A 14,559-nucleotide genomic window follows, 5' to 3' on the forward strand; every position below is an offset into this window, starting at 1 on the left:
GGCATAGAATGATTTGCTCTAGTCCAAAATGTATACAGTGATTGTTACTTTGGCTTACTGCTACCAAGTAAAGAGAAAGATGAATTGCTGGTGCTGTTTCCTCTGGCTCACCAAGATTGGATGTTTATTAATCTTTTAAAAGGTGGTTGGAGAGCTAGGATTTATGTTTTAAAAAAATATTGAGATCAGCTTACTAAGGGGTTTTAGACAAATGCACTTTAGACTTGACTTTACTTTAGAGAAACAGGCCCAGTCTGTGCCGATCAGCGGTCACCCCGTATACTAGCACTATCCTACACAATTTACAGTTTACAATTTTGCCAAAGCCAAACCTGTACATCTTTGGAATGTGGGAGGAAACCACGCTGTCACAGGGAGAATGTACAAAATCCGTAAGGACAGCACCTGCAGTCAGGATCAAACTCTGATCTCTGGTGCTGTGAGGCAGCAGCTCTACTGCTGCGCCACTGTTCCGCCCTAGTTTAATATTTTTTGCAGCCAAACAAGTATCTAGTTGTTAGTTTTATCTTTTGAACGTTATCCAAAGGGTGTTTGTTTTGCCTTTATATTATGTTTAAAGACTTTTTAAAGAAATTCCAGATATTAAATATTGTTTCCCTTTCAAAAACTACCAATGGCCATGCAACATTCAATTTAAAGGAGAACCAGAAGTCCAATCGGTGAAAATGTTTCAGAATTTTCTTTCCATTGGGAACCCAATTAGTGAAAACAATTGGCATCACAGAGAAGTATTAATGCTCATACCATTCATCCACATTACAACAAAATGTAGCAATTTAAAGTTACTGAGGATCAATTTCACCAGAGTTTTCAATGTTTGTGTCCTGTAGAAAAGCTGATGTTAAATAAGCACAGGACCGCTGCGTAAATTCACTCTTGTGTCCGGGAATCATTCCTTGCTGCATCATGTATTTCTCACAGTGGAGATTATTTTTAGTGCTAATCTTTATATGTAGGGTGACGACCTGTTCCATTGTGATAAAGCTGGTCCCAATTTGCACTTAAACTGCAGTTCTGAACTCGTTGCATTGGTTCACGTTCCCCTGAACCCTTCCAAACAGAACCTTCCGAGGACCTGCTGTCAACGGTTAACAGAGACTCGAACACTGATAAATAAACCTAAATTACAAGAAGCAATTTTTTTAAGGCTTCAACTAATTGCATAAAACATGAACTGAAAGCTATGGTTTTTTTTAAGACAGATCATACCACAGCTGTGAATGAATTATTCTTTACAGTCGGAGTTCCAGGATCAGTAAATTAAGTGCTTAAAGTTCTTGATGAACAAGATACTTAAACCTCCTCCCTCAACTCTGTCCAGAGACCCCGACAATCCTTTCAGATTAGGCAGAGGTTCACTTGCACCTCCTCCAACCTCATCTACTGTATCCGTTGTTCAAGATGTGGACTTTTATACATTGGGGAGACCAAACGCAGACTGGGCGATCCATTCACAGAACACAACAGATGACGACATCAGTCTGAAGAAGGGTCTCGACCCGAAACTTCACCCATTAACTTCTCTCCAAGATGCTGCCTGACCTGCTGAGTTACTCCAGCATTTTGTTATACCTCCGATTTGTACCAGCATCTGCAGTTATTTTCCTACACATTCACAGATCACCTTCGCTCAGCCCGCGTGAACCAACCTGATCTCCAGGTTGCTGGACACTTTCATTCTCCTTCCCACCCCTACACAGATCTTTCTGTCCTCGGTGTCCTCCATTGTCAGAGTGGGGCTAAATGCAAATTGGAGGAACAGCATCTCATATTTCACATGGGCAGCTTACAGTCCATTGGTATGAATATTGATTACTCTCACTTCAGGTAGCCCCAGCATTCCCTCTCTCTCTCTCTCTCCCTCCCTCCCTCCCTCCCTCCCAAGTCACGAGCGTCTCATTGTCACTCTACAAACAGCTTACAATGGTCTGTTTCCTTTATCATCATTACTTTTTTGCCTATCTTTGATTCATTGTTCTTTATCTCGTCACATCACTGTCTATATCTCTCGTTTCCCTTATCCCTAACCAGTCTGAAGAAGGGTCTTGACCCAAAACGTCACCCATTCCTTCTCTCCAGAGATGTTGCCTGTCCCGCTGAGTTACTCCAGCTTTTTGTGTCTATCTTCAGTTTAAACCAGCATCTGCAGTTCCTTCTTACACAGGATACTTAAACCCTACAATCCTGGCTCATATGAAAACCTGAGCTGCACTAAATACTATTTCTCATCCTTGTTATCCACTGGTGATGAATACTGTGAGGCAATGCACAAAGTTTGTTTTACTAAAAATATAACGGTGCACTATTTGATGAATGTAAAATATTTCTTATTGCAGAGACGCTTCATTTGGCACATGCACATATAAGCTAACAGTTCTGGACTGTTTACATGCAGTTAGTAAGGTAAGACATCTATCGGAGAGACCAAACGCAGGCTCGGCGATCGTTTCGCTCAACACCTCGGCTCAGTCCGCCTTAACCAACCTGATCTCCCAGTGGCTCAGCACTTCAACTCCCTCTCCCATTCCCAATCTGACCTTTCTGTTCTGGGCCTCCTCCATTGTCATTAGTGAGGCCCAGAATAAATTGGAGGAACAGCATCTCATATTTCGCTTGGGCAGTTTACATCCCAGCGGTATGAACATTGACTTCTCTAACTTCAAATAGTTCCTCTGTCCCTCTCTTCCCCTCCCCCTTCCCAGCTCTCACACTAGTCTTTCTGTCTCCAACTGCATCCTATCTTTGTCCCGCCGCCTCCCCTGACATCAGTCTGAAGAAGGGTCTTGACCCGAAAAGTCACCCATTCCTTCTCTCCAGAGATGCTGTCTGACCCGCTGAATTACTCCAGCATTTTGTGTCTACCTTCGTTTTAAACCAGCATCTGCAGTTTTCTTTCCTGCATGATGCTTAATTAATAGTCAGTTAACATTTCCTGGCACTTTGCTTTACACTGATTTGTCATGAGGTTTAATAACATCCTGTTAATATTGGTTTGAAGACGCTTTTGTCAAACTGGTTCTTTGTATGTTTCTATAGTTATGTACTTTAGAACTGAAATATAGATGGTAGACCACTTGCCTCATCTTTGTACAGAAATTCGTAATGTCTATATCTCCTCCCCATGTCAACTTGTAACACCATCTGGAGTGTTCCAAAGATTTACCTACTTATCCTTCAAAGATGTTTATTTTAAATATTATCTACTTTCTGCAGGAAGTGTTTCTGAAATTGGTAATAAAGTTGAAAAGTGTCATTTTTATATGTGCAAACTGACACATTTCAAATTCATCAGAGTTGAGAAAGCAATTAATATCCTTGTTATATTGCTATGAAAAATCTTTTCTACTCTGAATCTTTTCTACTCTTTTCAGGCTGTGCAGTATGATTTCTTCAATTTTAATACATTTGATATGGATGAATATGAACATTATGAGGTTGGTGCTTTAGTTGGATTAAGAGACAACTTTTCCTTGATGTATTTATCTCAAGATTGACACGTGTGAATAAATAAACACATTTAACTTGTTTGCAGAGAGCTGAAAATGGAGATTTTAATTGGATTATCCCCAGCAAATTCTTGGCCTTCAGCGGACCACACCCAAAGAGCAAAGTTGAAAATGGTAGGTGCTAATGTCGCTAGTGTGAATGTGGTGATTAGTCATTAAATGTTCACGTGAGATTTGCATGTAATGTATGTGCAGTGTTTTCTTTTATTTCGAGATGCCATGATAGTGGTTTATTTGGTGCAAGTGTACGCAAAGGGTTGAGTTGACCGACATGAATGCTGTGAAGGACGCGCTGGATAAGGAACAGAATTAATTGTTGATAGGTTTTTGGATAAGGGAATTGAAGGTGGTCCATGGACCATTTATATTAGCATTGACTTAAATCTGTTGGGATGATAAGCCTGTTTCAATGTTGTAAATACAGTGAAATATTGACTGAACTGGATCTACTGTTCTCTTAAACATTCAGTTCATCCAAAACTCAATTGCTTACATTGAATTATAGTACCATGTCCTTTTTACCAATCACCTCATCTCCTCTGACCTTGTGTTTTAGCCCTGTAAATACCATATTTGTTAACTTTGGTTCAACATCCACTTCGTCAAGAAATTTGTGACTTTCTAATAGTGATTGTAATCACATGCTTTTAAGTTAGTTGAATAGTTTTAATCATCTTATCCAAGGAAAGTTGGGCATCTCTCCCTTTTCTTTTCCTCTCCAATACCTGTAGATAATTGGAGATTATGCTATTGAACACTGCCCCGAACTTTGAATGCAGTCTACTCTCATCCACCTCATCTAAATCTTCTCCAGCAGTACTTCGTTGCTCTGTTCCTGAACAATTGAAAGCTCCCATGTATCTTCTTGCAAGTCTCTATTACAGGGTGAAGGATGAGAGGGGATCGTATAGAAACATACAAAAAATTCTTAAGGGATTGGACAAGTTAGAAGCAGGAAAAATGTTCCTGATGTTGGGGGAGTCCAGAACCAGGAATCACAGTTTAAGAATAAGGGGTAGCCCATTTAGGACTGAGGGTTGTGAATCTATGGAATTCTCTGTCACAGAAGACAGTGGAGGCCAATTCACTGGATGTTTTCAAGAGAGAGTTAGATTTAGCTCTTAGGGCTAAAGGAATCAAGGGATATGGGGAAAAAGCAGGAACGGCGTACTGATTTTAGATGATCAGCCATGATCATATTGAATGTCGATGCTGGCTCGAAGGGCCAAATGGCCTACTCCTGCACCTATTTTTCTATGTTTCTAAGTACTGAGGGCAATGTGTTTTCTTGTCCAAATCTACTTTTCCATTCCCACTGCGATTACAGATGTGAAGTTTAAAATGAGTTCAGTGGCTGTCCAACTAAACTTCATCTTGTGCAGCAAGCAGTGTATCTTGTAAATTAGCTGACCTTGTTTTCGATGTACATATTGTCACATTGTGGACTGCAGTTGCTGCAAAATTTCCCACAACTATGTCTTTCTGTTTTTTATTGTTAAAAGCTAAGAGCTGAATGTACTCACAAGCATCTAAGCAATAGGCTTTCAAGATATTGAGAATGATAGCTGACAGTTTCCATCTCCCTGAATATCACCGAATGGTTCATGTCGGACCACCTGCATGGGCATTTCAGCCTCCACTGTAGTGCCACCCATCAATGTGAGAAATAGTGAAGATTGCTTAGGCGGGGGGGAAGGAATCAAAGGTAACAGTAAAAAATGGAACTTCAAATGTTATCTCAATAGCAGGCAATGTCCCAGAGACCTGAATTTTATTTTAGTGTAATCTTTAAGTGTTCAACATCATATATTTCACTTCTACCTCTTCCCTGATCCTGAAGGAAAATCTCATCTATGTTTCCAGCTTTGACAGTTCTCTTCTCTCTGGTAGCCACTCTTCTACATTCTGTAAACTCAAACTCAATATACCTTCTGCTGCTATTCAAAAGTGTTTAAAAAATGTCAAGTCCAGCTCACCCAACAGCTTTTTAAATGTCCTGTGTAATGTATTTTAGAAATATTTAGAACTTGAAGTGAAGAGATAATTAAATGATTTAAATGCTCCGTGTGTTTCAATCACTTCATTATTTTGTCACTCCTACATTTTGTAAACCCGGTCAACCCTGCACCTAAACTCTGTTCCTGAGCATTTAACACCTCCTAACAACTCGCCATTCAAACTCCTAATATCAGGTTCCAAGCCTATTTTTATTGGATTCCCTCAGAATTCCTTCTCCACCTTAAAGACCACTTTAAATTCCCCTGATACCTAATTTTACTACATTTTTTTCCTTTTTTTCACACCTCTGTATATTGTCAACAAGCAATGTTCAAAAGTTGCTTTTGTTGAATTCAGTGGTCCATATTTTCTAAGAATCGGTAAATGCTTTGAGCTTATTGGCAAAACCCCCCCTCCCAGGCACAGCAGCAGTCCAAACAATGGTTTACTGTATTCAGTAGTTCAATCCTGAGGCCTCGCTGAGACACGTCTCCCACCGATCAGAGTTACAAACTAGAGCCAGAAACACACTGTTGGTGTCATAATTTCCTTCTGGGCTGGAGTGGTATCCAGAAAAAGCGAAAGCTTTGATTTTTAATTTAATTAGAAACTTTGTGGGAAAACATTTTAATGATGGGCTAAGATTGTTGCTCGATTTTTTGTAAGCAAGTTTTGCACAATTTGCAGTAATAGAAACAAAAAAAATGAGCAGGTGGATGCCAACGAGCAACAATCTTAGCCCATCATTAAAATGTTTTCCAACTCACTGCTCCATCTATACGTGCACAGCTAATCCTCTTTCCCAATACCAGATTTTGGCTTTCCCCCTAAAGCCCAAGATACCTAATATCCAGAAATATGTCCATCAACTTAAATATACTCATTGACGTAGCCCTTGCCATATTTTAATAATTCCGTGGGTTAAACCACTTCTGCGTGAAGAAACTTCACATCTTGGTTCTTACTTTCTTAATCCTTATCCGTAGACTGTGACTCCTGATTCTAGACTGTAGCCAGGTGAAATATCCTCCTTGCATCCAACCTGTTAAGCCCTGGCAGAACTTAGTAGTTTTCACTTGCGGTCTTCTAAAGGCAAGTAAATAGAAGTCTCATCATCCCTACCTCTCACAAGACAGTCCTGCCATCCCAAGAAACAGTCTGGAGATCCATCATTGCACTCCCCCTTGTGCAAGTATATCTGTTCTGAGGAGGCCAAAACTGCAACAGTACTCCATGTGTGGTCTCACAGGTACAATGCTCCAGATGTGAACACCATTGACTGGGGACGCATCACTTGCAGTACAGTCTCAGTGATGCACAAACTTAGACGAGTTCCACTCAAAATGCCAGTAACCGGGACCATCGAACAATGTAAGGGCCAAAAAGATTCAGCTCAGAGACTGACCTTTGTGGAGAATACAGCATTCCAGCAGAGACCCTGCTGGATTAATAGGAGGTTGATCAGAAGATAAGTAAAAAAGCACAAACTCATTTGCCCACCTTACAATAAGAAAAGCCTGTAAGTGTCGGTGACTAAGTATTAACCATAGAAAAAATAAATCACCGTGTAGCTCTGAACTTCCTCATACAATTTTTCTTGAGCATTCACTGCACATCAAATAAAGGTTCTTATAAATGTAGTTTTTCAATGTACATGTTTGAGAAAACCAAACAAGACAAAGTTGGTATTTTCAATTTTGCACATGATATTTTCAAGATAGCATTTGATTTTCAGTGTTTTGTTACCATAATATTTGCAGGCATTGGCATTATAACTGAATAGCCATTTTATTGAGAGGCTCCTGTAGCTGGGTTGCTTTCAAGACCAACTCTCCAACATCCATCGTAAATAACTTTTTTTTCCCTATATGACCAGTGATGATGGTGTGCTGATTATAAACAAAGATTGTGCGCTTATGCACATCAGGCATAGACAATAGACAATAGGTGCAGGAGTAGGCCATTCGGCCCTTCGAGCCAGCACCACCATTCAATGTGATCATTCTCAATCAGTATCCCGTTCCTGTCTTCTCTCCATATCCCCTGACTCCGCTATCCTTAAGAGCTCTATCTAGCTCTCTCTTGAATGCATTCAGAGAATTGGCCTCCTCCTTTACAACTCTCTGAATGATTTTTTTTTCCTCATCTCCGTTCTAAATGGCCTACCCCTTATTCTTAAACTGTGGCCCCTGGTTCTAGACTCCCCCAACATTGGGAACATGTTTCCTGCATCTAACGTGTCCAACCCCTTAATAATCTTATATGTTTCGATAAGATCCCCTCATCCTTCTAAATTCCAGTGTATACAAGCCGAGCCGCTCCAGTCTTTCAATATATGACAGTCTCGCCATTCCGGGAATTAACCTAGTAAACCTACGCTGTACGCCCTCGATAGCAAGAATATCCTACCTCAAATTTGGAGACCAAAACTGCACACAGTACTCCAGGTGCAGTCTCACTAGGGCCCTATACAACTGCAGAAGGACCTCTTTGCTCCTATACCCAACTCCTCTTGTTATGAAGGCCAACATTCCATTGGCTTTCTTCACTGCCTGCTGTACCTGCATGCTTCCTTTCAGTGACTGATGCACTTGGACACCCAGTTCTCGTTGTACGTCCCCTTTTCCTAACTTGACACCATTCAGATAATAATCTGCCTTCTTATTCTTACCACCAAAGTGGATAACCTCACACTTATCCACATTAAACTGCATCTGCCATGCATCCGCCCACTCACACAACCTGTCCAAGTCACCCTGCAACCTCATAGCATCTTCCTCGCAGCTCACACTACCACCCAGCTTTGTATCATCTGCAAATTTGCTAATGTTACTTTTAATCCCTTCATCCAATTCATTAATGTATATTGTAAATAGCTGCGGTCCCAGCACCGAGCCTTGCGGTACCCCACTAGTCACTGCCTGCCATTCTGAAAGGGACCCATTTATCCCCACTCTTTGCTTTCTGTCTGTCAACCAATTTTCTATCCATGTCAGTACCCTACCTCCAATACCATGTGCTCTAATTTTGCCCACTAATCTCCTATGTGGGACCTTGTCGAAGGCTTTCTGAAAGTCGAGGTACACCACATCCACTGGCTCTCCCCTGTCAATTTTCCTAGTGACATCCTCAAAAAATTCCAGACGATTAGTCAAGCATGATTTCCCCTTCGTAAATCCATGCTGACTCGGAACGATCCTGTTACTGCTATCCAAATGCTCCGCATTTTCGTCTTTTATAATTGACTCCAGCATCTTCCCCACCACCGATGTCAGGCTAACTGGTCTATAATTTCCCGTTTTCTCTCACCTTCCTTTCTTAAAATGTGGGATAACATTAGCTACCCTCCAATCCACAGGAACTGATCCTGAATCTATAGAACATTGGAAAATGATCACCAATGCGTCCACAATTTCTAGAGCCACCTCCTTAAGTACCCTGGGATGCAGATAATCAGGCCTTGGGGATTTATCAGCCTTCAGTCCCATCAGTCTTCCCAACACCATTTCCTGTCTAATGTGAATCTCTTTCAGTTCCTCCATCACCCTAGGATCTCTGGCCACTAGAACATCTGGGAGATTGTTTGTATCTTCCTTAGTGAAGACAGATCCAAAGTACCGGTTCAACTCGTCTGCCATTTCCTTGTTCCCCATAATAAATTCCCCAGCTTCTGACCCACATTTGCCTTGACTATTTGTTTTCCTCTTCATATACCTAAAAAAGCTTTTACTATCCTCCTTTATATTATTGGCTAGCTTACCCTCACACCTCACCTTTTCTCTCTGTATTGCCTTTTTAGTTATCTTCTGTTGCTCTTTAAAAGATTCCCAATCCTCTGGCTTCCCACTCTTCTTTGCTATGATATACTTCTTCTCTTTTATTTTCATGCTGTCCTTGACTGCCCTTGTCAGCCACGGGTGCCTCTTACTTCCCTTAGAATCTTTCCTCCTCTTTGGGATAAATTGATCCTGCAACTTCTGCATTGTTCCCAGGAATACCTGCCATTGCTGTTCCACCGTCTTCCCTGCTAGGGCCTCCTTCCAGTCAAATCTGGCCAGCTCCTGCCTCATGCTTCTGTAATCCCCTTTGCTATACTGTAATACTGACACTTCCGATTTTCCCTTCTCCCTCTCAATTTGTAGAGTAAAACTTATCATATTGTGATCACTGCATCATAATGGCTCTTTTACCTTGAGTCCCCTTATCAGATCAGGTTTTATTACACAAGGCTTGGTTTTATGCAAGGATTAGTATGCCAACTGAGTTAATATTCTAAATGTTTCTACATGAAATTTCTGTTTTTAAAGTGAAAGGAATTAGTTTCTGCTTTAGAAGTGTGCAGTAGGCCATCATAGGATTGAAGACCATATTTCAGGTACAAGTTCTTCATCAGGTCTCGGATGATATGCATTGTCAGCAATTTCTAGCTTAATTTATTTTGTTGTGTCTCAAACATGTTAAAAGTTGGAAACACTAACCAGTGCATAATTTATTTCCCTTTTTGAATAGGCTATCCTCTGCATGCCCCAGAGGCCTATTTCCAGTACTTTCGAAAACACAATGTCACCACAATTATTCGTTTAAACAAGAAAATGTATGATACCAAGCGATTCACAGATGCTCGTTTTGAGCACCATGATCTCTTCTTTGTGGATGGGAGTACACCGAGTGATACCATAGTCAAAAGGTTCTTGAATATCTGTGAGAATGCAGAGGGTGTCATTGCTGTACACTGTAAAGGTACGGTTCCTCATTAACATTTGCAGTATTGATGACATTGGTATTATAGCAAAAGGAAATTTATAACTGAAAGTTTCAAACACAAATATAGGTTGCTCAATGTCTGAAATTAAAACTGGACCAACGGAGGGCCCCAGATGGGTGTTTTCATTTTCATAACTAATTGAATAAATAATATTTTTTATCCCTGACCTTCAGATATTGTGGCAATTGTATTTAGCTTGGGAATATACCTTTTGAAATATTTAATTGTAAATTGATTGTTGCCTTCAGCTTTTTACTGTCTTTCCACTATCGTTCATATATGTCATTTAAAACATGCACTCAAGCAACTTCCTGAGGCTTTTTTGATAACGTCCCCAAACTATAGCCTAGTGTTTTTGAACACCATCCAGCTCTAGCTTCCCTTCGAGTGAACACCATCAGCACTTGGAAATGTGTCCCTGAATATTCCTCACCTTTGGGTGATAATCCTACATGTTCCATGTCCGCAGCACAATGAGAGCATGACGGAGCATCGCTGTTACCAGCAGTGGATTTTCTGTCCGGAACTTTACTTGTTAGTAACATGGAAATAGTTACTTTAGTGAACTGTGAATTTTAGCTTGTGTTCCAGTAAAAAAACTTTTGCTGTACCCTCTGTATATTTAACACATTTTAAAGTTTTTGAACATGAGAACTGACACTATACTTTGAAATATTATAGCTGGCTTAGGCCGAACGGGTACTCTTATAGCTTGTTATATCATGAAGCACTACAGACTAACGGCAGCAGAAGCCATTGCCTGGATCAGAATATGTAGACCAGGATCAGTTATAGGACCACAGCAGCACTTTTTAGAAGAGTGAGTAAATGCCACACTTAATGGCAAGTGTTGTGAAATGTAATAAATGTTTTTTTTTTCCCCCAATCCTGATATCTGCTCAGAAAATGTTGGTGATGTTTAACAACTCAGGCAGCCCCCACTTGGCAATATTGCTACTTGAGCGGCTGTTAATTATTTATTTCTGTTTTATTTCAGAGTTCTGCATTATTTTCTTCTTGGTTTCCTGATATCATATCATATCATATCATATATCTACAGCCGGAAACAGGCCTTTTCGGCCCTCCAAGTCCGTGCCGCCCAGTGATCCCCGTACATTAACACTATCCTACACCCACTAGGGACAATTTTTACATTTACCCAGCCAATTAACCTACATACCTGTACGTCTTTGGTGATCTGCTTGACCTGTATCTGCAATTAAAGATATACACAAAAAGATGGATTAACTCGGCGGGTCAGTCTGGAGAAAAGGAGTAACTCAGGCAGCATCTCTGGAGAATAGGAATAGGTGACGTTTCGGGTCGAGACCCTTCTTCAGACTCGGAGTCAGGGGAAACAAATATTACTTGCTGGGAAAATCAACAGTGAAAGAAGCCAACTAGCATACTGGACCTTTTTCCCCTGACTCTCAGTCTGAAGAAGGGTCTCGACCCGAAACGTCACCTATTCCTTCTCTCCAGAGATGCTGCCTGAGTTACTCCAGCTTTTTGTGTCTATCTTCAGTTTAAACCAGCATCTGCAGTTCCTTCCTACACTATATCTGCAATTGTTACATTAAAATTCCTGTTGTTTTCACATTGCCATGATAGTGGTTTATAAGATACAGTGCATTCAGAAACTGAACACAGGCCTGAGACTGCAAATCTCCAGAAGAGTTTCCAAGCTATATAATTTGTAGTGGGAAGAGTTAATATTATACCAGAATGAGAAGAGTCTCTCATGTGTTCTTGCATAGTATAGTCATACAGCACGGAAACGGGCCCTTTAGCCTAATCGTCCTTGCCAGCCAAGAAGCCCTAAGTTAAGCTAGCCATCTAAGCTAGTCCCATTTGGCTAGTATTCCTCGAAATCTTTCCTATCCATGTATCTGTCTAAGTGTCTTTTAAATACTTTCATAAAACCTGCCTCCACAACCTCCTCTGTCATACACCCACCATCCTCTGTGCGAAAAAGTACTAAGCATTATTTTTTACAAGATTTAATGTGTCTGTTATCTAAAGACTTGTTTTGTAAAAGAAAACTGCTGGTATGAGGCTGTGTAATATTATTTGCTCTGCCAACTGTCTGAAAGCTAATAGGAATGTATAGTGAGTTGAATATTAAATTCTACTAATAAATGCTGACCTGTAAAACAGCTGCAAATGAATGTAGTTTAATGGGAGTGCAGAGGAAATGGGAATTATTACCGTGCCAGAAAGATGAATCTGCTGGGGATAGTTTCTAAAATAAGTTGTGTAGACGGAATGAAATACTTTTTTCAGTCCGATGTCCTTCACATCCTTGCATTATCTTTGTTTATGTTGTGCTTGGCAGGAAACGAGCTAGCCTATGGGCTCAAGGTGACCTATTCCGTGCTAAATTAACAGAACAGATGAATGGACAAGAGAAGGTTGGCGTTACAAGGATCCTTTCTGGAGTTGATGATATTTCCATTAATGATGATCAGAATAGGATGTGTGATGAACTAGAAAGTCACATGGTAAGTGAAATATTAGAACATGTTTTACTCGTCATGAAAATGTTGACTTGAACCTATATTTTTTTTTGTGAAATAAGCACATTTTGAAATAAATGAGTCATGTTATTCCCTTAATAATAACACATCATACATTATCATTCATTGACAGCCCTAAAGTAAATAATTTTTGGCACTTTCATGCAAATTTTAGTTAATTTGTGTGCACAGGCAGCAGAGACTTAAATTGTGGACCTTTTGAACGTGCCATTTTGCAGTTGTGAAAACTGAGTTTCCAGCATACCAGTGGGCTTCTTTCACTGGGTTGATTTTCCCAGCAGCAATTAATATTTGGTTCATTATGGTCCCCAGGAACAGCCCACACAGCACAGAATCCTGTGTCATCCAACTGTTCTTGATAAATATCACTGCATCTCAGCCCAGACATTCCTGCAAAGATGCATAATGTCAGAGAATGGAAAACAGTCTCATTTCCTGTGAACCTGTTCTGAGGGAAGCATGTGGTGTAGCCAATATTCCTATCGTACATGAAAGAACTGATGGGGACAACTTGCCATGAAACAATCAAAGTCTTTGGTTAAACGTTTGCTGATGAGGCATTCTGCCAAGTCACAGGAAGTGTTCCCAAGTATACTTTATTCTTAATATATATAGCAATACAGTCAGGCTGTATGATTATGTTCATTCACTGTACCAAGCAATTCAATACATTCAGTTGCAATATGTCAACACCATTCATGTTTCATCCACAAACACTGCATCAGTGAGATGTTTGAGAAATTACTGCACATGTCCTTTGGCAGTTGTAATATTTGGATAATGTTAATTTCATTGTACACATGTCAAGCGAGCATCCAGAGTCAGTGGTTATGGCAGATACAATAACACAGTTAAAAGACATTTGAACACGTGCATGGATAAGAAAGGTTTTGAGGAATATGGGTCAAATGTGGACAAGTGGGTCTCCTGTATCTAGGTATCTTGCTTGGCATGAACAAATTGGGCTGAAGAGTCTCTTTCAGTGCCATGTGGCTTTGCTCTCTGACTTGCATGGGTTAACTAATTTGGAGAAGTGTAAAGTGTCCAAATCTGTCCTTGTATTTCTCTTTGATCTCCATTGTGATGGTGTAAGCCAAATATTTATTTGGATTCCTGTCTGCTGAGCTGCACTAAGATGTAGAACATGGAGGTAAGTAGGGAATAGAGGGATGCAGACCATGTGCAGGCTGATGGTATTCATTTTGATTGGTATCCTGTTTTGTGTTAACTTAGTGTACTGTTTGTTCTAACATGAGGAATTATAAAATGGCATATTATGTATAGAACATTTAATTGGTTCACTGATCCATTTTCACACATTAATAATAAGATTTTGCAAAGTATTTTCTTTGCATTATGGTAGTGTGTCTGGACTAACTCCAGTCTGAAAAACAAAAGGTCAGTTTGAATTTTGATAACACTATTTATCTGAAAATGTTCCAAGGTGCTTTAAGAAGCAAGGGGAGGATAAGAAAATTAATAAAGAAAAGAAGATTTGATGCAAAGGTTTTCATGGGACAGAGAGAAGTTTTAGATAGGAAATCACTGAAGTGGCTAGAGCACATGACCATGTTATCTGTACTCTGCAGATGAAATTGTGCTAATTGCAACAATTTAAATTGCTGCTATTTGTCAAGAATCTGCTTTTAACTAAATTATTTGTTTTGTAAATTATTTTTTGAAAACAATGATTTTGAGGTACGTTGAGGTAATTTTGAAGACTTCTGCCTTG

At 40.0% G+C, this 14,559-nt stretch overlaps 1 protein-coding gene across 4 annotated transcripts in view; it reads left to right on the forward strand.

Annotated features, from left to right (window-relative positions):
* The window catches only part of LOC144592000 (dual specificity protein phosphatase CDC14C-like), a 92,408-nt gene that overhangs the window by 47,176 nt on the left and 30,673 nt on the right, over positions 1–14,559 (forward strand). For all 4 annotated transcript variants that reach the window (XR_013547056.1, XM_078396140.1, XM_078396142.1 and 1 more), the window contains exons 6-11: positions 2,358–2,424; positions 3,393–3,455; positions 3,554–3,641; positions 10,035–10,265; positions 10,972–11,110; positions 12,626–12,791. Coding sequence is in view for 3 of the 4 variants with exons in the window: in XM_078396140.1 (XP_078252266.1) it covers positions 2,358–2,424; positions 3,393–3,455; positions 3,554–3,641; positions 10,035–10,265; positions 10,972–11,110; positions 12,626–12,791 (754 nt within the window). In the remaining variant the exon portion in view is untranslated. The remainder of the gene's footprint in view (positions 1–2,357; positions 2,425–3,392; positions 3,456–3,553; positions 3,642–10,034; positions 10,266–10,971; positions 11,111–12,625; positions 12,792–14,559) is intronic.

The sequence above is a fragment of the Rhinoraja longicauda genome, chromosome 3 (assembly GCF_053455715.1).
Source record: "Rhinoraja longicauda isolate Sanriku21f chromosome 3, sRhiLon1.1, whole genome shotgun sequence".
Classification (NCBI taxonomy): Eukaryota; Metazoa; Chordata; class Chondrichthyes; order Rajiformes; family Arhynchobatidae; genus Rhinoraja; species Rhinoraja longicauda.